This window comes from Hypomesus transpacificus, unplaced genomic scaffold (genome assembly GCF_021917145.1).
Source record: "Hypomesus transpacificus isolate Combined female unplaced genomic scaffold, fHypTra1 scaffold_407, whole genome shotgun sequence".
Lineage (NCBI taxonomy): Eukaryota > Metazoa > Chordata > Actinopteri > Osmeriformes > Osmeridae > Hypomesus > Hypomesus transpacificus.
The window spans coordinates 10504-37202 of NW_025813925.1; the positions used below are offsets into that span (position 1 = coordinate 10504).

Sequence of the window (26699 nt, forward strand, 5' to 3'; positions counted from 1 at the left end):
CTAACCTAGGTCAGTGAGTTTGTCTTGCATAACTAAGATCTTGTTATGTGTCTTGTCATGTTCTTCAGGTCAATGCTTGTTCACCTGAGGTAAACCTTCAGCTCTTAGTCAGTGAGGTCATCTCGGACAGTCTAGTGCTAGTTCGCGTCAGGATAATCAACTAGTTCAATAATGGTAGTTTCATACAGTCTTTGGGCCACCACAATCATAAATAACATTCCTGCAGGCTTACCCAGGAGGAAAAACATCAGGTGACTCCTCTACTCCTCTATATCACAGATAGAAACATCAGGTGACTCCTCTACTCCTCTATATCACAGATAGAAACATCAGGTGACTCCTCTACTCCTCTATATCACAGATAGAAACTGGTTTAGACTGCTGCTCACTACTCTGACGTCCAGAAAAGACTTACTACAAATACAGTTGAGTTGAGCAATCTTCGTGAAGGACGACAAGTGAAATGGCCGAGAGGAAGATGAAGTTGGGATGATGATGAGTGAAAGATTTGGATTTTGTTTCTTTCCCCTCATGGTCCCTCACATGAAAGCACCCCAGGAGGCCTGCTGGAGTCTGGGAAGATCAGAGAAACATCACAGCCTTCCACTGAGGGAGAGTGAAACATCACAGCCTTCCACAGAGGGAGAGTGAAACATCACAGCCTTCCACTGAGGGAGAGTGAAACATCACAGCCTTCCACTGAGGGAGAGTGAAACATCACAGCCTTCCACAGAGGGAGAGTGAAACATCACAGCCTTCCACAGAGGGAGAAGGAAAGATCACAGCCTTCCACAGAGGGAGAATAAAACATCACAGCCTTCCACAGAGGGAGAAGGAAAGATCACAGCCTTCCACAGAGGGAGAATAAAACATCACAGCCTTCCACAGAGAAGCTCCTGTGGGGAACGTCTCACCAGAGCAGAGTGCTTCAGTTTGTGTGGCATGCGCTGATACTGTGTGATGAGATGTGGGTGGTACAACATACGATTTGATTAGAAATAAACAGAATGTTGGGGTGCCCCAAAGGCTCACCGGTCACGGTGTGCAGACCCCACCCAGGCTGAGGGGGCCAGGACCCCATGCAGGGTGAGGGGGCCAGGACCCCATGCAGGGTGAGGGGGCCAGGACCCCATGCAGGGTGAGGGGGCCAGGACCCCATGCAGGCTGAGGGCCTGGGGCCATGTCTTCCCCTTTATGGTTCCCTACATTTCCTGTCATTCTTCATTATCTATACAATTAAAACTGAAACTCCTTTTAAAAATGTGTCTTTAGAAAAGAACAAACAAACAGAATGCAGAGTTATTGTACCATTAGGAGTGTAGACCGGCTTTGGGCTGAACGGCTCAGAAATGTTAACAATCCAACACATTCCAAACATTCTATGCTCTGTTGTGTTGGCAGAAACACAACTCAGAAGCTGTCCCTCAGATTGCATGCGTTGTTAGATAAACAACAGGAAACAGTCAGGCTTCTAAAAGAGTTTCCCAAATCCCACACCCACAGCAAGGTAGCCTGATACCTGCTCTCCTGGCCCATGGAAGGAATGTTGGCTCTTTTGTAAGGTCTCTCAGGGTGTTGTGTTTCCTGCCTACTTTGTCTCATCTGGAACTCAGAACTCTCTGATGTTCAGAACACCTCATCCAGTGTTCTACGAACTCAGCAAGCCTGTGTGTGTGGTGTGTGTGTGTGTGGTGTGTGTGTGTGTGGTGTGTGTGTGGTGTACTCAACGAGCAAAGGCTTTATCAGAGTGGTGAGCAAGGGAGCAGTTAATTGTGTAGGCTAACTGACCCGTGAAAGGCCAAATCACATTTCCATAAACACACACACACACGCACGCACACAAACACGCACGCACACACGCACACACGCACACACAGTCACACAAACAGGCAAATAAGGGGAGGAGTAAAGCCAGGCTAAAATCACACAGGAAACCCTGGGATGAAAACATCTCTGTTATGGAGATGAAAGTTGAAAACAGAAACCCACTGAGCAGCTCCACATACAGTAAAACATGCTCCACTTTGCCAACAACACACCAACCGTGCTGCTCAAGCCCTGAGTGGGATTGTGTTGACCCAGGTGCAGCAGCCTAACACTCCCTGCAGTGCTGATGCATGATAATAGGAGAGGTGGAATGTGTGTGTGCGCGTGTGAGAGTGTGTGATGGGTAGATCAACTGAGTCAGCACAGAGGCTTGGCACAGGAAAGTAACATCCATGATCACTCTGTATGACAATGAATGTATTTTATATCTGTCAGTCATACACAGTGAGTTTGATGTATATTGAGTAGGGAGAATCCAGGTATCCACTCAGGAATCAACTCCAGCCTGCCAGGAGGTCGACACCCATGATGTCTCATTTTGCAGACTGGTGGGATAACAGTTTCATAACCATAACAGTAGGTATCGCACGGCTGAGTTCCACAGAATGGTTAACCGCCACTTAAACTCTTAAGGTCTTAGTGAGCCAGACAGACAAAACGATGACTAAAGGATTTCTAAGGAGACTGGCCCTTCACAGAACTGAGACACACAAAGTCAAAGATAACAGATACATTGTTGTTATAATTCATTGATGACATTACCAGTACAAACTGCATCCATATCTATGTTCCTGTCAGTTCTAGATGGTTACTTTGACACAGACGTGGTTGAACAGTCTGACAGACTGGGAAAGCTGAACTCAAGCAGCGGTAGCTAGACAAACCCTGGACACAGAAAGGCAGTGATTTGACTTTTTATTTGATTATACATGTTATTGTAGCTAAACTTATTTTCAGGAGAAAACGGTCCTGTATTGAAATTGCACAGTACTAAAATATTCTTCTCAGTAATCATGTATTGAACAATGAGCTTTGAGACTCCAGGATGTGATGACACCCACAGGGAGCTTCAAGCTAAACAAGGAAATGACATCACAGCACTTCAGACATCTGTGAGGACTAGCAATCGATTCCTGGGTTAAAGCACTCAATTACCTAAGCTTTAGTACAGCGATCAAAAACAAATGAAAGATTTTTGAAATAACAATAAGATCAATTGAAATCAAGGAGATTTCCAGTCAACTTTAAGGCATAGTTGTGATTCACAGGTTTCTCTGAGTTGTGGTATGGAATGCATAGAAGTGGAGCAGCAACATAAAACACATAACTGAGCACGAGGAAGACAACAGCTGCTCTCAGAACCAGATCAAACATCAATACAAGTTTTACAAAACCAGCATTCATTTAGTGAGAATAAATGTAATAAAAGTCAAGACATGATCATATTTGGTTCATCTGCAGCAGAAAACAGTTGATCGTGCACATAACAAAATTATTAAAATAATAGTCTCATTGATTTACGTGTGGTTGTTTTCAGCGGACGTTTGTATGAAGATTTGGTCTGTGGATTTCCACAGTACAGCACGAGCTCAAACCGTGTTCATGTACCATCCAGGATGAATGCATAGAAAAACATTGAGTGTGTGTCTCTGAGTGTGTGTCTCTGAGTGTGTGTCTAAGAGTGTGTGTCTAAGAGTGTGTGTCTAAGAGTGTGTGTCTCTGAGTGTGTGTCTCTGAGTGTGTGTCTCTGAGTGTGTGTCTCTGTCTGAAGAGCTGTGCTAACACTAGGTAACTCACAGCAATGCTAAGTCTACAGTACCTTTATGTGTTTCCTGAAAGATCGATGAGTTGTGAGTGTTCGGCTGGTCTATCCTTCTGTAGTGTGTGGTGTACCTCCAAAGGTATCTGGTCGACAACACACACTCTTGTCAGTACCTGTGTGTGTGTGTGTGGTCCAGTGATGAGTTATTCTGTATATCTCAGTAGTGATTGGTGCACCTGCATGTCCCCCAGTCATTCCAGCGTCCCAGCAGAGTGATGTGTTCCAGCATGGTGACGTGTGTTTGTGCTTGTATCTGCGTAGTGCTTTAAAATAACCCCTTTCACGCCAGTGCTTGAAAAAACGACATCTATCCATCCCCCACCCCCTACTCTACGTCCCCCTCACCCCCGCCCCCCCCTCACCCCTCAGCCCCGCCCCCTCACCCCCGCCCCCCCCTAACAGGAGCTGGTCTGTAGGTGGCTCTCTGTGAGGATGGAGCTGATGCTACTGGGGTCGTACAGGTCTTCATCCTCCTCCTCAGAGCTCAGGGCCGAAGAGTCCAGCACCTGCCGCTGCTGGGTCTTCCTCCTGACACACATCATCATCATCATCATCATCATCATCACCATCACCACCATCACCACCATGTCCTGATGCAGTGCTGGTCTGTAGACAGACACACCTGCATACAGGAAAGATCCCTCAGGCTACCAGTCACACAGCTCCCTCTGCAGGTGAGCTAAAGTAATATCACCTCCAGGAAGACACGCACCCACAGAGAGACATACACAAAGACACACACACAGACACACACACACGCGCACACAAACACACACACATACTTGAGTTCGGTCTCCAGTGCGGAGACTCTGGCTTGCAGAGCCTCCTTCAGCTCCACCTGTTCCTCCATCTCTCTCTGGGTCTTCCTCCTCAGGACGTCCACCCTCTCCACCTCCGTCTCCCCCTCATCCACCTGCCTCTTCAGAGCCTTGACACGCAGGGACAGCTGCAACACAGCCCTCAGTCAGAGACAGACACACAGAGAGACAGAGACAGACAGCCCCCAGTCAGAGAGACAGAGCTGCAAGACAGCCCTAAGTCAGAGAGAGAGCGAGAGAGAGACAGAGAGACAGAGAGAGAGAGAGAGAGAGAGAGAGAGTACCTGGTCTCTCTGTTCAGAGGCTTGGTGTCTCTCCTCATCCAAGGTCATGTTGAGGTCTTTCAGCTTCCTCTCTAGGCGACGCTGTGAGGCCAACAAGGAGTTCTTCTCTCTGTCCCCCACACACACACACGTGAAGATATTGTAAGTAAGGGAGCAGTGGTGGGAAGCAGAAGTGTGCTGTAGAACAGGTGCATTGTGGGGTGTGTAGTTCTACCTGTCTTCAGCATGTAGTCTCTCCTCCAGCTCGTGGATCTTAGCCTCCAGCTGGGAGAGACCGGTTGAGGAGCGAGACTGACCCTCCATGTCTGCTACACGAGTTCTCAGCTCCTTCATCTGCACAGACAGACAGACAGGTAGATGTTGTTATTGTTATTACATAGGACACACACACACTCTCCGTCTCTCTCCGTCTCTCTCCGTCTCTCTCCCTCCCTCTCTCCCCCTCCCCCTCCCCCTCTCCCTCTCCCTCTCTCCCTCTCTCTCTCTCACATGTCTCTCCAGGGCGTTCTTGTCCAGCTCCAGGTCCTGTTTGGAGGATCTCTCCTGCATGAGCTCAGCTCTCAGCTGATCAATCTACACACACACACACACACACACACACACACACACACACACACACACACACACACACACACACACACACAGAGGAAAAGGACAAGTCAAGCTGTCAGTTTCCATGTTTGTGTCAAGTTTATGTGTGTATTGGTGTGTGTGTATCAGTGTGTGTGTTTCAGTGTGTGTATGCATTTGTGTGCATCAGTGTGTGAGTGTGTGTGTGTCAGTGTTGTATTCAAGACAACTTAACCTGAGATCAAGTCATGACCAAGACCAGAGTGTATCGAGGCCGAGTCAAGACCAAGACCAAGGCAGGGCGAGACCGGGTCAAGACCAGACCACTCAAAATACACAAGCAGTAGGGTTTGACTAGGGAATAGCCCAAGTTGGATTTGATCTGTAACTGTATTTGAACTAAAAAATAGCACTCTTAAAGTAGTGCCGTGTGCTTATGGCCAGGCAAAACAGCCTATGTTCTTTTTCTGAGAGGTGCAGTAGTAGGCCTATTCGCTCTCTGCTTTCACATCTCTCTCTCCCCCAAGTGAAGGAGCGCCGTACCGCAGCGTTTAACTTCACATTATGTAGTCATGAGAGGTATGCAGCTGACATGAGTTAACATTGATGTAACATAACTTTATATTCATCATTAGCTACATTGCTTTAGGTGGCCTTTTTAGTGATATTCCCGCAGTTATTTCAACTTGTCTTGAAATAAAATCCAGTCCTCTTTGTTCGAGACAAAAATGTTACCGTGACAAGACCGGTCTGTCTAGTAGTACTAGAGTACTACAACACTGGTGTGTATATCAGTGTGTGTGTGTGTTTATCAGTGTGTGTGTGTGTGTGTGTGTGTGTACCTGGTCTCTGCTCCTGCTGATGCGGTCTGTGAGCAGCTCCACAGTGCCCCTCTCCTCCTCCAGCTCCAGATCCACACGCTTTAGCTTGTCCTGACACACACACGGGCACCGTTAACATGACAAAACAAATACAATTTCATCCTTCCAGTAGGGGTGTTTTTTGCGATCCCATAAACGTAGGCTACTGTTGAACGCGTAGGCTACTGAGAAGTTGATCTTCCGTGGCAATTAAACGCTGCAAAATTAGGAAAATTCAACTCATGTGACCAATCCAATTCCAGCCCTACCGCCCAGCCAGGCTCCTTCAGGACCAGAGGTGCATGCATCCTCCCCCCTCCCCCTCCCCCCTCCCTCCTTTTCCCTCCCTCCTTTTTCCTCTCCCCTCCCACGTCTCTACCCTCCCCTCCCCTCCCCATCCTCTCCTCTCCCTCCTTTCGCCTCCCTCGCTCCTTCTTCCTCTCCCCTCCCTCCCTCCCTCTCCCTCCCTCTTCCTCACTCCTCTCCCCTCCCTCTCTCTTCCTCACTCCTCTCCCCTCCCTCCTCTCTACCCTCCCCTCCCCCCTCCCTCCTTCTCCCTCCCCTCTCCCCTCCCTCCTCCCCTCTCCCCTCCCTCCTCCTCCTCCCCCCTCCCTCCTCCTCACTCCTCTCCCCTCCCTCCCTCCTCCTCCTCTCCCCTCCCTCCTCCCCTCCCCCCTCCCTCCTCCTCTTCTCCCCTCCCTCCCTCCTCCTCCTCTCCCTCCTCCCCTCTCCCCTCCCTCCTCCTCCCTCCTCCTCCTCTTCCCTCCCTCCTCCTCACTCCTCTCCCCTCCCTCCTCCTCACTCCCCTCCCCTCCCTCCTCCTCCTCTCCCCTCCCTCCTCCTCCTCTCCCCTCCCTCCTCCTCCTCCTCTCCCCTCTCTCCTCCTCTCCCCTCCCTCCTCTCCCCTCCCTCCATACCTCCGCCAGGCGCAGTTCCCTGGCCTTCTCAGCTTGGCTGCTCCTGCTGTTCTCCTGCTCTGCCTCCAGGTGGCGCAGGCGGTTGGTGAGCAGCTCCTTGTCCAGGTGGGAGTTGTCCCTCTCCTCACATACCAGGAGCTGCTCCTTCTTCAGCCGGGACACCTGGCACACACGATATAAAACAAAGATGTGTTGGGGCTGGATTCTAGTTTTCTTAAAAACTACAAAGAGTCACTCATTGGCCCCATTACTAAGGTCACCAACACATCTATTGGTCTGGGGGTGTTTCCAAGGGTATGGAAGTTGGCTATAATAACAGCCATCCTTAAATCGGGCGACCCTTCTGACGTGAGTAACTACAGACCCATAAGTATACTACCTGTGATGTCGAAGGTTGTTGAAAAGTGTCTAGCAGAACAATTGATTGCCCACCTCAACAACAGCCCCTACACATTACACCCCATGCAGTTTGGCTTCAGAGTGAAACATTCCACAGAAACGGCCAACTGCTTTCTTCTGGAAAATGTGAAGTCCAACATGGACGAATGGGGCGTTGTTGGGGCGGTGTTTCTGGATCGAAGGAAGGCTTTTGATACTGTTAACCATGAGATTTTCAACACAAAATTGTCCAAGTTCAACTTTTCCCCCTGATGCCTTGAGGTGGATGATATCATACCTTGAAGGCAGAACTCAGAAGTGTGTCAGTGAGCAAGGAGCTGTCGCCCACTCTTAGCTATGATGTGGGCGTCCCCCAAGGGTCAATACTGGGGCCTCTCCTGTTCAACCTGTACATTAATGATCTGCCTTCTGTCTGTCTGCAGATAATACTGTGATACATGTGAATGTAAAAAACTAACAACAAGCTGCACAAGAACTCTCAACTGGAATGGTTACAAAGAGGCTCAGTGACTCGTGTTTGCATCTCAATGTGAAAAAAACGATCTGCAGGTTCTTCACAAAGAGGGCGACAGATGCTACTAAGCCAGATGTCTATGTGTCAGGGGAGAAGCTCCAGGTGGTATCTGATTTGAAGTACCTTGGCATCATACCTGATTCCAACCTTTCTTTTAATAAGCAGGTGAAAAAGGTCATTCAAATAACCAAATTCAACCTAGCTAATTTTTGATTTATACATAATTGTTTAACTGCAGAGGTAGCAAAACTGTACTTCAAATCTATGATACTCCCCCACTTAACATACTACCGTAATTTTCGGACTATAAACCGTGCCTTTTGTCCCATTTTTCGACCCTGCGGCTTATATACCGGTGCGGCTAATCTATGGATTTTTACAGCTAACGGCTAATAAATGGGAGCTTCCTCAAGCAGCCATCTCTTTCCCGACAATCCCCTCTGTGCACGAACCCTTACATATGGTAAGTAAACATTAAAACACCTGCAGCTTATAGTCCAGTGCGGCTTATATATGTACTCAGGGTGAGGGAGAGAGACACATCATCAATTTAGCTGCTGCGGCTTATATAACGGCTGCTTATAGTTTGAAAATTACGGTACTTGACTAGTTGGGCCCAAGCTTGCTGTACAACATTAAAACCTATTTCGTCTGTCTACAAACAGGCTGTGGCTCAGTGGGTAGAGAGGGTCGTTTGTTAATCGCAAGGTTGCCGGATCAATCCCCGACTCCTCCTAGGTCGTGTGACAAAGTATCCTTGAGCAAGACTCTGAACCCCACGTTGCTCCTGATGGGCAGAGCGGTGCCTTGCATGGCAGCTTGCTGCAGTTGGTATTATAGTAGTATGTGTAAGTGTGAGTGTGAATGAAAGGCAAAACTGGTGAAGCGCTTTGAGTCCCACAATGGTAGAAAAGCGCTATATAAATGCAGTCCATTTACCATTTAATTTGATAGAAAGCCCAACAGCCAGCACCACTATTACATCCTCAGAGAGCATGAGCTCCTGAGCTCTGTCTTGTATTCCAGATCCTCCATGGCCTGGCTCCCCCTCCACTCAGTACTTTAGTTAAACAAAGACCCAAACATCTGGCAGCAGAACCACAAGGTCTGCCATGAGAGGCGACCGTATAGTTCCCTTAAGGAAACGTTGATTAATGTGCGCTGTCCCTGTAAAAATAAACTAAACTCAACTAAACCATTTATGTATATATATATATACACGCACACACACACACCTCCTCCTCCAGTCTCCTCAGGGTGCTCTGACTCCTCTCCAGCTCAGTCTGGGTGTCGTTGCCATGGCGCTGCGCCTCCTGTGTCTCCCGGCGAGTCCTCTCTCTCTGCTCCTCCAGCTGAGCCCTGAGAGCCTGCACCTCCTCTTTGGAGGAGGAGCACACACTGTCATACTGAGGGGGGGGGGGGGGGGCAGGAGAGAGAAAGGTAAAGGAGGAGGAGAGTAGCTGTTGTCAGTACAATATTGGACATGACCTTGGATGTCTTCATGGTTGCATTATCAGCATCAATACTTTTCAATTTTTCAAAACTAAACTTTTCTCTGTATAATCTCCTCTCGTCCCATCTTCTCCCCTTCCCCCTCCTCCTCCCCCTCCTCCTGCCCCTCCCCCTCACCTCCTTGTTGAGTTTCTCCAGGGCTTTCTCCTGCTGCCTCCTGGCCTCCTCCAGCTGGGTGTTGCTGAGTGTGAGTGAGTCTCTCTCTCGCTCCGTCTCCTCCAGACGCAGGCTGAGCTCCCTCTGCTCCTGACCCAGCCAGGAGGCTCCCCTCCTGGCCTCGTCCAGCTCCAGCCTCCCCTGCCTCACCTGCCCCTGGAGGACCTGCTCTGCCTCCGAGCTCTCTGTATTGGTGGTCTGCAGCTGGGCCTGGACACACACACACACACACACACACACAGGGATGTGTGACATTGTGGGCCTTTGTGTGACATTGCGACCGCAGCTTAATCTGCGCCTTTGCCCAACTATATACACAAATAGCACACGGTGTGTTTCCGCATTTTGCTTGGTATTTATCAAACCAGATCCTAGTAGGGCAATCAGTGCCTTACTCCGCCATTTAGTGTTAATTAGCGCACCGTTAAAAGACGGGAGAAATTGCCTGCATGTTACTGCCACCATGGGTGATTCAAGGAAAAGAAAAAGAAGGTTTAGCGAACAGGAGATAGAAATATTGGTTAACGAAGGAACAGCTAACATTAACATGTTACAAGGAAGAAATACAACTCTCCCTTCTCTTTGTGGCACACGCCCACTTTCCGTTATACCCTCCCAGCAGCGCGAGAGAGCGAGAGCGAGAGAAAGGAACTTGTCGGTGCACACCTCCAGACGTGAGATCTTGTCTCTGAGCCGTGTGTTAGTTTCTTCCTGCTCCAGCTGAGTGTCTCTGAGAGCGTTTACTTCTGCCTGGACGCGCACCAGGCGCTCTGTGCTCAACTCCAGATCCTGCTCAGCCAATGAAAGCTTCTCCTTCAGAAGGCCCGCCTCCCCACGTGCCTCCCCCAGCTGCTCCTCCAGGGCAGACAGGAGGGCTGGGGCAGGGAGCTGGAGGGAGAAGGGGGAGGACAGAGAGAGAGAACAGGAGGATGAGAGGAAGGTAGAGACCCAGTGTGAGGAGAGGGGGTGGCTGCTGGACATGGTGGACATCTCTCACCTGTTTGTTCGTCTCCTGGGCCTTGACCAGATCCTCTTTGGCCCTCTGTGATTGGACCTTGAGCCTGTCTATCTCGTACCTCAGCTCCGCCTCCTGCTCCTGGTGAGCCTTCTTCTGGGATATGACCTCCATGACCTTCTTGTCGTGTTCTGACCTGCACTTCTCAACCTCCAGTTGGACTCTCTTCAGGTCGGCATGGCAACTCTGAAGATCATCTTGGCACTATCCAAAAAGACAGAATTCAATTAAAGTCTGACCAATATTTTACGTGTGTGCTGACCGTGGTGAGTGTGTGTGTGTGCTAACCGTGGTGAGTAGGTGTGTGTGTTCTGACCGTGGTGAGTGCTTGTGTGTGTTCTGACCGTGGTGAGTAGGTGTGTGTGTGTTCTGACCGTGGTGAGTAGGTGTGTGTGTGTTCTGACCGTGGTGAGTGTTTGTGTGTGTTCTGACCGTGGTGAGTGTTTGTGTGTGTTCTGACCGTGGTGAGTGTGTGTGTGTGTTCTGACCGTGGTGAGTGCTTGTGTGTGTCTGGCATCAGGGATCTGCTGCTTCATGATGGTCATTCTTTCCTGCTGCTCCTTCAGCTCCTCCTCAAAGTCCTCCTTCTCCAGACGGGTCTGTAGCAGCCTGTCACACACGCACACGCACACACACGCACACACAGGCACACACACGCAAGTTAATGACCAATGGTTTTAATACTGATGAAGTTGGTCAAATCTGCCAATCAGCTTAGGAGATCAAAGGTTATGGATTATCTCAGTGAAATCACAGTTTATATCATGGTCCTTAATGACAGTCAGTACATTGGATCATAAGACAGTTTCCTCAGTCACAATATGATCGGCCCACAGACTTTTAGCACAACACATTCAACAGCACTAGAACATCAGGCCATCCATACTCATCCTCGCTGCAGGGACAGGACTACCAGACACAGCACCAAACCCAGGGGGCACTAGGACCTAGGGAAAGCACTTTCCAAAAGGGAGTCAGGTGGCTGAGCGGTTAGGGAATCGGGCTAGTAATCTGAAGGTTGCCAGTTTGATTCCCGGCCGTGCTAAATGACGTTGTGTCCTTGGGCAAGGCACCTACTTGCCTCGGGGTAATGTCCCTGTACTTCCTGTAAGTCGCTCTGGATAAGAGCGTCTGCTAAATGATGTAAATGTAAATGGCAGCTGTCCAAAGGGTGGTGATGGGGGAGTGTGGATGACCTAAGCTGTACGACACTACGCAGTTAAGATACAAAGACACAAGACTACAGCTCCCACACTCTCACCTCTCTCTCTTACACACACACACGCACACACACGCACACGCACGCAAGCACACACACACGCACACGTCGCCCTCACTGTGGCTCGGGGGTGACCGGTGCTTCCCTGAGAGGCCAGTGACCGTGCAGGACGAGAGAAAAGAGACATGAAAGAAACAGTCAAATGAGCCAAAAAACGAACAAGAAATAAGGTCAGGTTGTGAACGGGAGGTGAGGGAGAGAGGTGAGGGAGAGCGGTGAGGGGGTGAGGGAGAGAGGAGGTGAGGGAGAGAGGAGGTGAGGGAGAGTGGGGGTGGGGGAGAGAGGGGGTGAGGGAGATAGGTGAGGGAGAGCGGTGAGGGGGTGAGGGAGAGAGGAGGTGAGGGAGAGAGGAGGTGAGGGAGAGTGGGGGTGGGGGAGAGAGGGGGTGAGGGAGAGAGGTGAGGGAGAGAGGGGGTGAGGGAGAGAGGAGGTGAGGGAGAGAGGGGGTGAGGGAGAGAGGAGGTGAGGGAGAGAGGTGAGGGAGAGAGGAGGTGAGGGAGAGAGGAGGTGGGGGCTGAGTGCGTGCTCACTGCTGTTTGGTGGAGCGGAGGTCATCCCTGGCAGAGTGGAACTGCTCCATCCAGTGGCTGCTCTCGTCTCTGCAGTCCTCCAGCTGCTGCTGCAGGGAGCGTACGGAGGCGTTCACACGCACACGCTCAGCCTCGATCACCACCTGGGACTGGGGGGGCACCAAATAAGAGTTCAGTTCACTCACTCCACATTCTACCACTATGAGTGTGAGTGTGTGAGTGTGTGTGAGTGTGTGAGTGTGTGTGTGTGAGTGTGAGTGTGTGTGAGTGTGTGTGAGTGTGTGTGAGTGTGTGAGTGTGAGTGTGTGTGAGTGTGTGAGTGTGAGTGTGTGTGAGTGTGTGTGAGTGTGTGAGTGTGAGTGTGTGCGAGTGTGTGTGAGTGTGTGAGTGTGTGTGAGTGTGTGTGTGTGTGAGTGAGTGTGTGTGAGTGTGTGAGTGTGAGTGTGTGTGTGTGTGTGTGAGTGAGTGTGTGTGAGTGTGTGAGTGTGAGTGTGTGTGTGTGTGTGTGAGTGAGTGTGTGTGAGTGTGTGTGAGTGTGTGTGAGTGTGAGTGTGTGTGAGTGTGTGAGTGTGTGAGTGTGTGTGAGTGTGTGTGAGTGTGTACCTGGGACACCTGCTCCATGCTGGTCCTCAGCTTCTCCATGTCGGTGCTGTACTGCTCCCTCAGTGCCTCCAGCTCCCGGTCGTGTGAGGTCACCTCATCCTGCAGCGCCCCCTTCAGGGCAGCCAGCGCCCTCTCCCTCTGACGCAGGGTCTCCTCCACACGCCCCCTCTGCTCACACACCTCCACCAGCTCCACCCGGCACGCCTCCAGCTGCTGCACACACAGGGAGGTGATGGGAGTGAGTGTGTGTGGGTGTGGGTGTGTGTGTGTGAGCGTGTGTGTGTGTGTGTGGGTGTGAGTCTGTTGGTACCATCTTAGTGCTGTCTCTCCTCAGCTCGTCCTGCAGCTCTGCCAGCTGGTCCTCCAGGTCTCTCCCCCGGGCCTCTGCCTTCTCTCTCTCCATACGCAGCTGAGCCAGCCTGGCACACACACACACACTACAACTGCTGCTCTGGAACCTGCTGCATCGGTCATGTCTCCAGCACCAGACTACAGCCCCATCCATCATCTCCACTGCTCTGCCTCGTCTACACCCTTGTGTGTGTGTGTGTGTGTTCTCACTCGGTGTGTGTGTGGTGTAGCTCAGCCTTGTTCTGGTCCAGACTCTCCTGCAGCTGCAGGTTGTCATCCAGACACGCCTCCAGCTCCGCCTTCAGAGCCAGGTCAGACCTGCCTGGAGAACCCTACACACACACAGAACACACACACACACACAGAGCACAGAACACAGAACACACACACACATGCAGAACACACACACACAAAGATAGACAACATTATGTCAGTAACTGAGAATGTGTGTTCCTTTTTTGAACCACCACAAAGCCTGTTTCCACAGAACTGTTCATAAGAGATTAAGTTCTTAAGAGCTATTAGAATTTAAGACGAGCCCAGCTCCCTTATACCAACACACAGCAACTCATGATTAAAGTTAAATTAGAGTGTGTGTGTGTGGTCTGTCCACGATGACCCAGCTGTCTTAAATGGTTTAATCTGAGACCCATTTAAGAGGGATTTGAAGGCCACTTATTAAGATTACACTCCAACTACACTGAAAAGTAGCTTGTCCCAATAAACAAAGACAGATGTACGGACCATTACTCAATTCCTCAATGAGGTGTGTGTGCTTGTGTGTGTGTACGTGTGTGTGTGGTTGTCATGGCTTCTTCACCCTCCGCTCCTCTCTCAGTGATGTCTCCATCTCAGACAGTCTCCTCTCCAGCTCCCTCCTGTCCCTCATCCACTCAGCACTGGAGTCCTCCCTGGGCTGGGGGGGGGGGGGTTGAGGGAGGGGGGGAGGGAGGGGGGGAGGGAGGGACAGTAGGGATGTTAAATGCCTCATCTTCCACAGGACTTTAAAGCTGTACTCTGAGGAAGACTTCTGTAACCAACCTTGAGAGCTTGTATCTTGTGGTAGATGACTCGGACTTTGTGCTTGATAGCTGAGTCACTGTCACTGGACCTGTGGAGACACCCAATCATAACCCAGCAGTACAGGCACTAGCCCAGCAGTACAGGCACTAGCCCAGCAGTACAGGCACTTACCCAGCAGTACAGACACTAACCCAGCAGTACAGACACTAGCCCAGCAGTACAGACACTAGCCCAGCAGTACAGACACTAGCCCAGCAGTACAGGCACTTACCCAGCAGTACAGACACTAACCCAGCAGTACAGACACTAGCCCAGCAGTACAGACACTAGCCCAGCAGTACAGGCACTAGCCCAGCAGTACAGGCACTAGTCCAGCAGTACAGGCACTAACCCAGCAGTACAGACACTAGCCCAGCAGTACAGACACTAGCCCAGCAGTACAGGCACTAACCCAGCAGTACAGACACTAGCCCAGCAGTACAGACACTAGCCCAGCAGTACAGGCACTAGCCCAGCAGTACAGGCACTAACCCAGCAGTACAGGCACTAGCCCAGCAGTACAGGCACTAGCCCAGCAGTACAGGCACTTACCCAGCAGTACAGACACTAACCCAGCAGTACAGACACTAGCCCAGCAGTACAGACACTAGCCCAGCAGTACAGGCACTAGCCCAGCAGTACAGGCACTTACCCAGCAGTACAGACACTAGCACAGCAGTACAGACAGTCTACCTACTGCAGCAGCTCAGAGACTTAGGCTGACTGATGGAAATTGTTTAGTTAGAACCAGTGTTCGTCTGCCACTGGCTGAGGGAGGCGGAGGGAGGCTGAGGGTGAGGGAGGCTGAGGCTGAGGGAGGCTGAGGGAGAGGGAGGCTGAGGGAGGCTGAGGGTGAGGGAGGCTGAGGGAGGCGGAGGGAGGCTGAGGGTGAGGGAGGCTGAGGCTGAGGGAGGCTGAGGGAGAGGGAGGCTGAGGGAGGCTGAGGGTGAGGGAGGCTGAGGGAGGTGGAGGGAGGCTGAGGGTGAGGGAGGCTGAGGCTGAGGGAGGCTGAGGGAGAGGGAGGCTGAGGGTGAGGGATGCTGAGGGAGGCTGAGGGTGAGGGAGGCTGAGGGTGAGGGAGGCTGAGGGTGAGGGAGGCTGTGGGTGAGGGAGGGCACAGTACCCGTGTCTCAGGATGGCGTAGATAGTCTGCATGATCTGCTCCTCCTCTCCGGTAACCTCCGCACTCTGACCCTGGTCCAGCAAAAGGTCAGGGGTCACCTTCATACACACACAAACAAACACACATATTTAACACTACTATTAATTTCCATGTTACTTCCTGACCCCTTCTTCCCCCTCTCTCTCTCTCTCTCTCTCTCTCTCTCTCTCTCTCTTTCTCTCTCTCTCTCACCTGTGTCTCTCTCTGATTAGCCGGCAGCGTCTCCACGGTTGCAATCCTGCTCGACGAAGCCCACTGATTGGCCGGCAGGGCCGTGGTCTTGGAGGCGGGGCCTGGGCCTCTACCCAGGCTGCTATGCCCTGAGGAGGGGGGAGAGGGGCTGTGGGTGATGATGGGAGAGCGCCCCCTCTGTCCATCGAAGCGAGTGATCAGCCTGTTGACCGCGGGGGGTGCTGAGGGAGGGGGGGAGGGATAGGACTGGCCCCCCCTCGTCCCTCCCAGAGACCCGTTGAGACCGGCCGGATGCTCCCCCGTCAGGACATCCCCCCCCAGCCCTCCCCCCTGCTCCCCCGCCCCCCCCCAGCCCAATCCCCCCATCCAGGTTGCCGTAGCTACCGGACCTCCCGTCTCCCGGTGGCCTGCGAAGCTCCTCCCCTTCCCCCTCCCCTCCCCCACCTCCTCCTCCCCCCTCCCTCTCCAGGAGGGAGCCATGGGACTGCGCCCGGCGCAGCGCCCCCCCTCCCCCCTCCCCCTGCCCCCCCAGCTCATCCCTCCTCCGGGGTAGGCTGCCGTACCCCGGGGGGCAGTGTGTCCGCAGCTGCACCCCATACGAGTCTCCCTTCTCCCCCCCGTCCTTCAGCACCACGTAGGGCTGGCCGGCGATGCCCTGCACCCTGACCGCCACCCCGTACTTAGAGGCCGAGGGGGGCTTGGCCCTGGGCTGGGGGCCGGGGACACCCCCTCCGGAGTCATGGAGGTCTTTGATGAAGCGGATCTGGACACCGTAGTCCACAGGGGTCTTGCGGCCGGAGGATGGAGTACTCATTCTGGAGGGGGGAGGGAAAAGGAGGGGGGGAGAGGGAAAGAGCGAGAGAGAACATATTTTGTCCTATTAGGTTTCATAGTTTGTGCTTGAGTCTTAATCCTCCAGACAGTGCTTCTCCCCAGCCTCATGTCTGCAGTACAGAGGAATGCCCTTCAGGGCACCTCATGCACAGCAGGAGGATTCTCATAAAGGGATTCAATACAGCCAGTGTAAAAACACAACCAGAGTAAGAGACCTCCCTTCCAGCGTTGAGGTGTGATGTCACCAGTGTTTAGGGGGTGTGATGTCACCAGTGTTGAGGAGGTGTGATGTGAATGAGCTGACAACAACAGACCTAGCAGCGTGTCAGACAGACCTAGCAGCACGTCAGACAGACCTAGCAGCGCGTCAGAGAGACCTAGCAGCACGTCAGACAGACCTAGCAGCGCGTCAGAGAGACCTAGCAGCACGTCAAACAGACCTAGCAGCACGTCAGACAGACCTAGCAGCACGTCAGACAGACCTAGCAGCGCGTCAGACAGACCTAGCAGCACGTCAGACAGACCTAGCAGCGCTTCAGACAGACCTGGCAGCACGTCAGACAGACCTAGCAGCGCGTCAGACAGACCTAGCAGCACGTCAGACAGACCTAGCAGCGTGTCAGACAGACCTAGCAGCGCGTCAGACAGACCTAGCAGCACGTCAGACAGACCAAGCAGCGTGTCAGACAGACCCAGCAGCGCGTCAGACAGACCTAGCAGCGCGTCAGACAGACCTAGCATCGCGTCAGCATTCTCTCCCCCTCAGGGCAGCTTTATTTCTGTTCTCTGGACTTTGTTCTCTGTGTGTCAGCTTCATTAGTCATTAACCTAGCGCACACACACAGTCGCGCACACACACACCCTTGTTGACACACCTTGCTGTGAAACTGTGACTGAGTAATCAGTGAAGGCTGACTTGAGGCCAACAGTATCTGGGTGTTTCATTTGGACATTCTCAAGAAACATTTCCTCTTGTTGTCTAACCTCCACTGTGTCCATCATCCATGTTACCTCCAGCCTTCTGTTCCGCCCATCCCCCCAGTCTCTCCCTGATGGATGTTCCCCCCCCCCCCCCCATCTCTCTTTCCCTCAATCAGCTTCATTGTTCTGAGTGCTGTCCAGCTGGAGGTCTCACACTGGTCCTGCCCCAGCCTGGCGCCAGACTCTCCCCTGGTCCTGTCCCAGACTCTCCCCTGGTCCTGGCGCCAGACTCTCCCCTGGTCCTGTCCCAGACTCTCCCCTGGTCCTGTCCCAGACTCTCCCCTGGTCCTGGCGCCAGACTCTCCCCTGGTCCTGTCCCAGACTCTCCCCTGGTCCTGTCCCAGACTCTCCCCTGGTCCTGTCCCAGACTCTCCCCTGGTCCTGTCCCAGACTCTCCCCTGGTCCTGTCCCAGCCTGGCCCCAGGCCTTCCCGTATGCCAGGCTGGTGGAGCCCCTAGCCCTGCCCCCAGCCCTGCCCCCAGCCCTACCCCCAGTCTCCGGTCCTGTGTGGCAGCCTGGGGGCTGTGTCAGCACCTCTCATCACCAGCTCATTACCCTGCATGGTTCATTACCATGGATACTTTAGAGGCATTACCAGTCACCCGCAACACAGTCCTGCTCTACTTACTAAAATTTTGCACCTCACCTGTACTCCTGCCTGTGAGAGGCAGTGTGTGTGTGTGTGTGTGTGTGTGTGTGTGTGTGTGTGTGTGTGTGACAGAGATGGCAATAGTACACACATCCTTCACTCTAGTAGAAGTACAGATACTCATGTTTAAAAAGATTTGTAAAAGATGAAGTACTGACTATACTTTTTCATTCAAGTTAAAGTAAAGAAGTATGGGCTTTGACTTAAGTCAAAAGTGCCCAACCCGCCCTCTTCAGAGGATTCAGAACGCAGCAGCCCACCTGGTCTACAATCTACCTAGACGCTCCCACGTTACCCCGCTCCTCATCTCCCTCCACTGGCTTCCCATCACGGCCTGTATCAGATTCAAGACCCTGGTACTGACCTTCCGAGCAGTGAACGGGACTGCACCCGACTACATCAAGTCTATGAAAATATTTCTTTCAACCTTTCAAATAAATATTGTCAAACCTTCTTTTTGAAAACAAAACCTTTCAATATTTGTTTTCAAACCTTTTTTTGACTTATGTACACTAATGAAGTATTTGTACTTGGTTCCTTCCCTCTGGTGTGTGAGAAGAGGAAAGGAAGAGACGGACAGTTTCTCCTCCCTGATAAATGACGTGCTGCATGGTGGACCAGGAACCAGCCCCCACACACACCTCAGGATTCTGACTGTGACACACACACCCTGACACACACACCCTGACACACACACACACAGCCCTGCTCCCACACATACCTCAGGACTCTGACCCTGACACACACTCTGACACACTCTCCCACACACAGCCTGTGACACACGCACACACCCTGCCTGACACACTTATCGTTAAACACACCCAGTGAGTGAGTAGACTATTGCCTGGGTGCTGTGTCCCCTAAATCCCAGCCCTTCACTGGCTCTGCACAGAGGAGGGAAACCACAGCAGTCTGGGTCAGCAAGTGCTCATCTGAGGAGATAAACAGATAAGTCATTTACTATTCACAGGCAAAGTGTGAACCTATGCTCACAGGTCACTATGCTCACAGGTCACTATGCTCACAGGTCACTATGCTCACAGGTCACTATGCTCACAGGTCACAGGTCACTATGCTCACAGGTCACTATTCTCACAGGTCACAGGTCACTATGCTCACAGGTCACTATGCTCACAGGTCACAGGTCACTATGCTCACAGGTCACTATGCTCACAGGTCACAGGTCACTATGCTCATAGGTCACTATGCTCACAGGTCACTATGCTCACAGGTCACTATGCTCACAGGTCACAGGTGACTATGCTAACAGGTCACAGGTCACTATGCTCACAGGTCACTATGCTCACAGGTCACTATGCTCACAGGTCACAGGTCACTATGCTCACAGGTCACTATTCTCACAGGTCACAGGTCACTATGCTCACAGGTCACTATGCTCACAGGTCACAGGTCACTATGCTCACAGGTCACTATGCTCACAGGTCACAGGTCACTATGCTCATAGGTCACTATGCTCACAGGTCACTATGCTCACAGGTCACTATGCTCACAGGTCACAGGTGACTATGCTACTCACAGGTCACTATGCTCACAGGTCACTATGCTCACAGGTCACAGCTCACAGGTCACAGGTCACTATGCTCACAGGTCACTATTCTCACAGGTCACAGGTCACTATGCTCACAGGTCACTATGCTCACAGGTCACAGGTCACTATGCTCACAGGTCACTATGCTCACAGGTCACAGGTCACTATGCTCATAGGTCACTATGCTCACAGGTCACAGGTCACTATGCTCACAGGTCACTATGCTCACAGGTCACAGGTCACTATGCTCACAGGTCACAGGTCACTATGCTCATAGCTCACTATGCTCACAGGTCACTATGCTCACAGGTCACTATGCTCATAGGTCACTATGCTCACAGGTCACAGGTCACTATGCTCACAGGTCACTATGCTCACAGGTCACAGGTCACTATGCTCACAGGTCACAGGTCACTATGCTCATAGCTCACTATGCTCACAGGTCACTATGCTCACAGGTCACTATGCTCACAGGTCACTATGCTCACAGGTCACAGGTGACTATGCTAACAGGTCACAGGTCACTATGCTCACAGGTCACTATGCTCACAGGTCACTATGCTCACAGGTCACAGGTCACTATGCTCACAGGTCACTATTCTCACAGGTCACAGGTCACTATGCTCACAGGTCACTATAATCACAGGTCACAGGTCACTATGCTCACAGGTCACTATGCTCACAGGTCACTATGCTCATAGGTCACTATGCTCACAGGTTACAGGTCACTATGCTCACAGGTCACTATGCTCACAGGTCACTATGCTCACAGGTCACTATGCTCACAGGTCACAGGTCACTATGCTCACAGGTCACTATTCTCACAGGTCACAGGTCACTATGCTCACAGGTCACTATGCTCACAGGTCACAGGTCACTATGCTCACAGGTCACTATGCTCACAGGTCACAGGTCACTATGCTCATAGGTCACTATGCTCACAGGTCACTATGCTCACAGGTCACAGGTGACTATGCTAACAGGTCACAGGTCACTATGCTCACAGGTCACTATGCTCACAGGTCACTATGCTCACAGGTCACAGGTCACTATGCTCACAGGTCACTATTCTCACAGGTCACAGGTCACTATGCTCACAGGTCACTATGCTCACAGGTCACAGGTCACTATGCTCACAGGTCACTATGCTCACAGGTCACAGGTCACTATGCTCATAGGTCACTATGCTCACAGGTCACTATGCTCACAGGTCACTATGCTCACAGGTCACAGGTGACTATGCTAACAGGTCACAGGTCACTATGCTCACAGGTCACTATGCTCACAGGTCACTATGCTCACAGGTCACAGGTCACTATGCTCACAGGTCACTATGCTCACAGGTCACAGGTCACTATGCTCACAGGTCACTATGCTCACAGGTCACAGGTCACTATGCTCACAGGTCACTATGCTCACAGGTCACAGGTCACTATGCTCATAGGTCACTATGCTCACAGGTCACAGGTCACTATGCTCACAGGTCACTATGCTCACAGGTCACAGGTCACTATGCTCACAGGTCACAGGTCACTATGCTCATAGGTCACTATGCTCACAGGTCACTATGCTCACAGGTCACTATGCTCACAGGTCACAGGTGACTATGCTAACAGGTCACAGGTCACTATGCTCACAGGTCACTATGCTCACAGGTCACTATGCTCACAGGTCACAGGTCACTATGCTCACAGGTCACTATTCTCACAGGTCACAGGTCACTATGCTCACAGGTCACTATGCTCACAGGTCACAGGTCACTATGCTCACAGGTCACTATGCTCACAGGTCACTATGCTCACAGGTTACAGGTCACTATGCTCACAGGTCACTATGCTCACAGGTCACTATGCTCACAGGTCACAGGTCACTATGCTCACAGGTCACTATTCTCACAGGTCACAGGTCACTATGCTCACAGGTCACTATGCTCACAGGTCACAGGTCACTATGCTCACAGGTCACTATGCTCGCAGGTCACAGGTCACTATGCTCATAGGTCACTATGCTCACAGGTCACTATGCTCACAGGTCACTATGCTCACAGGTCACAGGTGACTATGCTAACAGGTCACAGGTCACTATGCTCACAGGTCACTATGCTCACAGGTCACTATGCTCACAGGTCACAGGTCACTATGCTCACAGGTCACTATTCTCACAGGTCACAGGTCACTATGCTCACAGGTCACTATGCTCACAGGTCACAGGTCACTATGCTCACAGGTCACTATGCTCACAGGTCACAGGTCACTATGCTCATAGGTCACTATGCTCACAGGTCACTATGCTCACAGGTCACTATGCTCACAGGTCACAGGTGACTATGCTAACAGGTCACAGGTCACTATGCTCACAGGTCACTATGCTCACAGGTCACAGGTCACTATGCTCACAGGTCACTATTCTCACAGGTCACAGGTCACTATGCTCACAGGTCACTATGCTCACAGGTCACAGGTCACTATGCTCACAGGTCACTATGCTCACAGGTCACAGGTCACTATGCTCATAGGTCACTATGCTCACAGGTCACAGGTCACTATGCTCACAGGTCACAATGCTCACAGGTCACAGGTCACTATGCTCACAGGTCACAGGTCACTATGCTCATAGGTCACTATGCTCACAGGTCACTATGCTCACAGGTCACTATGCTCACAGGTCACAGGAGACTATGCTAACAGGTCACAGGTCACTATGCTCACAGGTCACTATGCTCACAGGTCACTATGCTCACAGGTCACAGGTCACTATGCTCACAGGTCACTATTCTCACAGGTCACAGGTCACTATGCTCACAGGTCACTATGCTCACAGGTCACAGGTCACTATGCTCACAGGTCACTATGCTCACAGGTCACTATGCTCATAGGTCACTATGCTCACAGGTTACAGGTCACTATGCTCACAGGTCACTATGCTCACAGGTCACTATGCTCACAGGTCACAGGTGACTAAGCTAACAGGTCACAGGTCACTATGCTCACAGGTCAAATGGACAGGTCTAGTTGAGAAGAACAAGACAGTGTGGCCAAATCCAATCTATCACAGATTCAGATTGTGTGTCTACTGTTGGTATACCAGGGACATGCTCGGATACCTACGTCATGCTAGTTTGACCAGGGTTATCTATGTCACGTTAGTTTGACCAGGGTTATCTATGTCATGTTAGTTTGACCAGGGTTATCTATGTCATGCTAGTTTGACCAGGGTTATCTATGTCACGTTAGTTTGACCAGGGTTATCTATGTCACGCTAGTTTGACCAGGGTTATATATGTCATGCTAGTTTGACCAGGGTTATATATGTCATGCTAGTTTGACCAGGGTTATCTATGTCATGCTAGTTTGACCAGGGTTATATATGTCATGCTAGTTTGACCAGGGTTATCTATGTCATGCTAGTTTGACCAGGGTTTATCTATGTCATGCTAGTTTGACCAGGGTTATCTATGTCATGCTAGTTTGACCAGGGTTATCTATGTCATGCTAGTTTGACCAGGGTTATCTATGTCATGCTAGTTTGACCAGGGTTTATCTATGTCATGCTAGTTTGAGCAGGGTTATCTATGTCATGCTAGCTGGTGTGTGTGTGTGTGTGTGGGGGGGGGGGTCATGTCCTCAGACATGTGACGAGGTAGACAGAGCACACTGACAGAGCTGTAAGGGAAACCTGTCACAGCACGTTAACACACATGAACGAGTACACACTTTCAACAGAAACCCTGTTCTCTCTCTCTCTCTCTCACACACACACACAGACACACACACACACACACAGACACACACACACACTAGCACATATTTTATGATTAAGTCAATAATAACAGAGACACAGCCTTTAGTGCTAGTTCTTTTAAAGGCACAGAGCAGTCTGCCTTTCTCTCATTGTCATGAGCCCCAGCCTCCACAAGAGACCCAGCCTCCACAAGAGCCCCAGCCTCCACAAGAGCCCCAGCCTCCACAAGAGCCCCAGCCTCCACAAGAGCCCCAGCCTCCACAAGAGCCCAAGCCTCCACAAGAGCCCCAGCCTCCACAAGAAGAGCCTCTGGGTCACCCACTTCTCAGTCAGAACAGCCCTTCATTGTGTCAGTGTGTCACTGAGTAGGTCGACGTGCACCAGCACGCCAGTCTAGCTCCTAGACAGAGACTGTGTGTGTGTGTGTGTGTGTGAGGGGGGCTTAGGGTCCATCCTATTGTGCAGATGATGTGGAGCAGAAAACAAGGGCAGCAATCCTGGGAATTCAAACACCCTCCCACGCCCTCCCTTCCAGTCTGTCTCTCACTCCTTCACCCTCTGCCTGTCATCCAGGTGTCCCTCTCAGACTCCACCCTCCTCTGTCCAGGCTGGAGCTAACCTCAGTCTGTGCTCCCTCTCAGGCTGAGTCCATCCAGTAACCACAGCCCTGCAGAGAGCCAGTCCACAGCCCTGCACACAGCCAGTAACCACAGCCCTGCACACAGCCCTGCACACAGCCCTGCACACAGCCCTGCACACAGCCCTGCACACAGCCCTGCACAGAGCCAGTCCACCTCGACCCCCAGTCTTAGGAGCGCCAGCCCTCTGGCTGTGCTCTTAAATTGAATTTTCGTTCAGCAAATTGAATGGAATCCGCCTTGCTCTAAGGGGCAGGGGGTGGAACAGGGTTAGTGGAACAGAGACTGGAAGGGAGGACAGCCACAGAAGACGTTATCAGAGAAAGCTTTGCACCACTGCCGTTTGTCCCCAAAACTTGAGTGGGAAAAGAAAAAGAAAAAAATATCTAAAGAAGTAAATCATTGTGTCTTTGTGTAGGATAACTCTAGGATTTTAGACAAGTTCATTATTTTTGGATGTCATTGCTGCACAATGTTATCACACACCATGACCCAGATACTCAGGAGACAGCTAGCTGCTGTGGTTTCTCTCTTCTCTGTCTGTTGTGAATAGACAGTCATTCCCCATTCAGCACTTTTGGCTCTCCATTACAATCTTGACTTAAACCAGACCCCTTCCCTCCTTCCCATCCCTCTCACAACTCAGCACTGCTTCTCTTTCACACTCAGACAAACAGCCAGTTCTTCTTCTGTCTAACTCTAATGGCTCTCACTGGCTTCACAAAGGGGGGCTTCGGTGTTGCCAAATAGTTCACAAACAGCACACAATTACGGCCCTCCACATTCCACAGCATGTTGCGCAGTAAACATTACACACACACAGACACTCTTCCTTAAAGTACCTGTATCAGTCTCATAGTCAGTTAAAGGTCTGATATCTAAAACAAGTACCCTCGAGTTAAGTTTCTCCAACACTTCTTGCCTGTCTCACTTCTGCACTAGTGTAACACTAATGATCCATGTTTGACGCGTTCAGTATTTACACATTTAACACTGTCAATTCTCTAGAAGGAGGGCTGATTTTACCTCTGTTCTCGAATTCTTCCCCGGCTGCGTCAGCCGTACCAGCTGGTACTGTAGACGCAATCAGACCAAACTGTACGGAACAGAACAGTCCTCCAATTAAACAAGAGTAACTGAATTCACAGCCTGACAATTGTCGCCAACTGATAAGTGTTTGAATTAAGGCACAATGAAAGTGTAAGGACGTTCCAAATGTGTCTCTGCAGAGGTGGGTCACCTGCTGTCACATTCCATTGCGAGTAGAGATACGCTAGCTAACGTAACGATACACCTGCTTAGACCTACATGTGACGGTAGCTTGGTCGTTAGTGGACCGTTTACCGGAAAAGAATGAGAAAGTAGCTAACCTGCAGTAGTTCAATGTTCCCCAGCAAAACGCAACACATTGGCATAGTCAACATACATAGCTGATAAGGACCCAACTCCATGTTGATCTTTCAACTAAACATTTAGCTGTAACTGGTTGTTTGACTAGCGTTTTAAAAGATAAAAGTGTATAGTTTATAATCAAAACAGCTAGAGATCCAGCTAAATGCGCAAATCTGATCAAGCTGTATAGCGGACATGCTAGCTAACGTTAGCCAGTCCGCTGTCTCAGTCAGTGCCTGTGACATCTTTGTGCTGGACTATTAACATCCAAACGTACCTGCTATTCTTGGGTCAAAGTAGTACTTTTTCTTTTTCAGCGTATCCAGTATTTTTGTATAGTTTCTCCTGAATGTAAACAAACTAGGTAGCTATTTACCAACCGTAATAGCCAGAAACTAGTATTAGATATGTACAATTCGCGGACAGCTAAGTTGGTTATGGGACTGCAACCTGTTACCTTTGTGGCCGATGCGGTCAGAAACGTTGTCCCGCCCAGCCTAGCCAAAGGGAATAACGTGATAGGTTAGGCTAATTTCATGGGCGGATCAACGCGGAGCGCCCGCTTTCAGTATTGGTGGGATTTTCTGTCAGTTGATGATAAAGTAACAGTGCTGTAGATTTATGGAAAACAGTGGTGGTAAGAGTTTTTAGCTCTGATTGGCATGCCGTGGTTTATCCTTACTAGAAACTATTACCGCACAGGTAGGTTTCATTTCTAAATGAGGTGAATACAAGTGTTCAGACAAGGGTCAGCCGCTCAGGTCATGGTGGGCTTCCCACTGTAACCTTTCACCAATACAGAATATCTATGGATATCATATTTCTTTGTTTCCTTTATTAACGAATAAAACAATAAAAAAATGCACTGTGTACAGTATAATCCAAACTGGTGTGTTGTTCCACAGAAGGTCCTGTAGGAGGCACTATGTCTTCACTAATATTTCAAGCGCACTTCAGTGTCTGAGCCCCGGACACTGACATTTGTTATAAAAAAAGAAAATACAGATTTCCAGCAACATATCCAGCGATTTAACTCAGTTAA

The 26699-nt window shown here is 50.9% G+C and overlaps 1 protein-coding gene across 1 annotated transcript; it reads right to left on the reverse strand.

Annotated features, from left to right (window-relative positions):
- Nucleotides 1–4025: 4025 nt before the first annotated feature.
- LOC124464731 (cingulin-like) lies at nt 4026–26119 on the reverse strand. The gene is given in 22 exon segments (XM_047016550.1): nt 4026–4177; nt 4432–4595; nt 4752–4860; nt 4966–5084; nt 5241–5324; nt 6164–6253; nt 7099–7260; nt 9247–9417; nt 9641–9889; nt 10346–10567; nt 10677–10898; nt 11183–11303; nt 12504–12652; nt 13107–13319; nt 13417–13525; nt 13668–13789; nt 14278–14373; nt 14499–14568; nt 15643–15740; nt 15874–16219; nt 16221–16688; nt 25935–26119. Coding segments are annotated over 21 exon segments (3516 nt in total). The 5' UTR covers nt 16688; nt 25935–26119; the 3' UTR covers nt 4026–4044.
- Nucleotides 26120–26699: the final 580 nt, after the last annotated feature.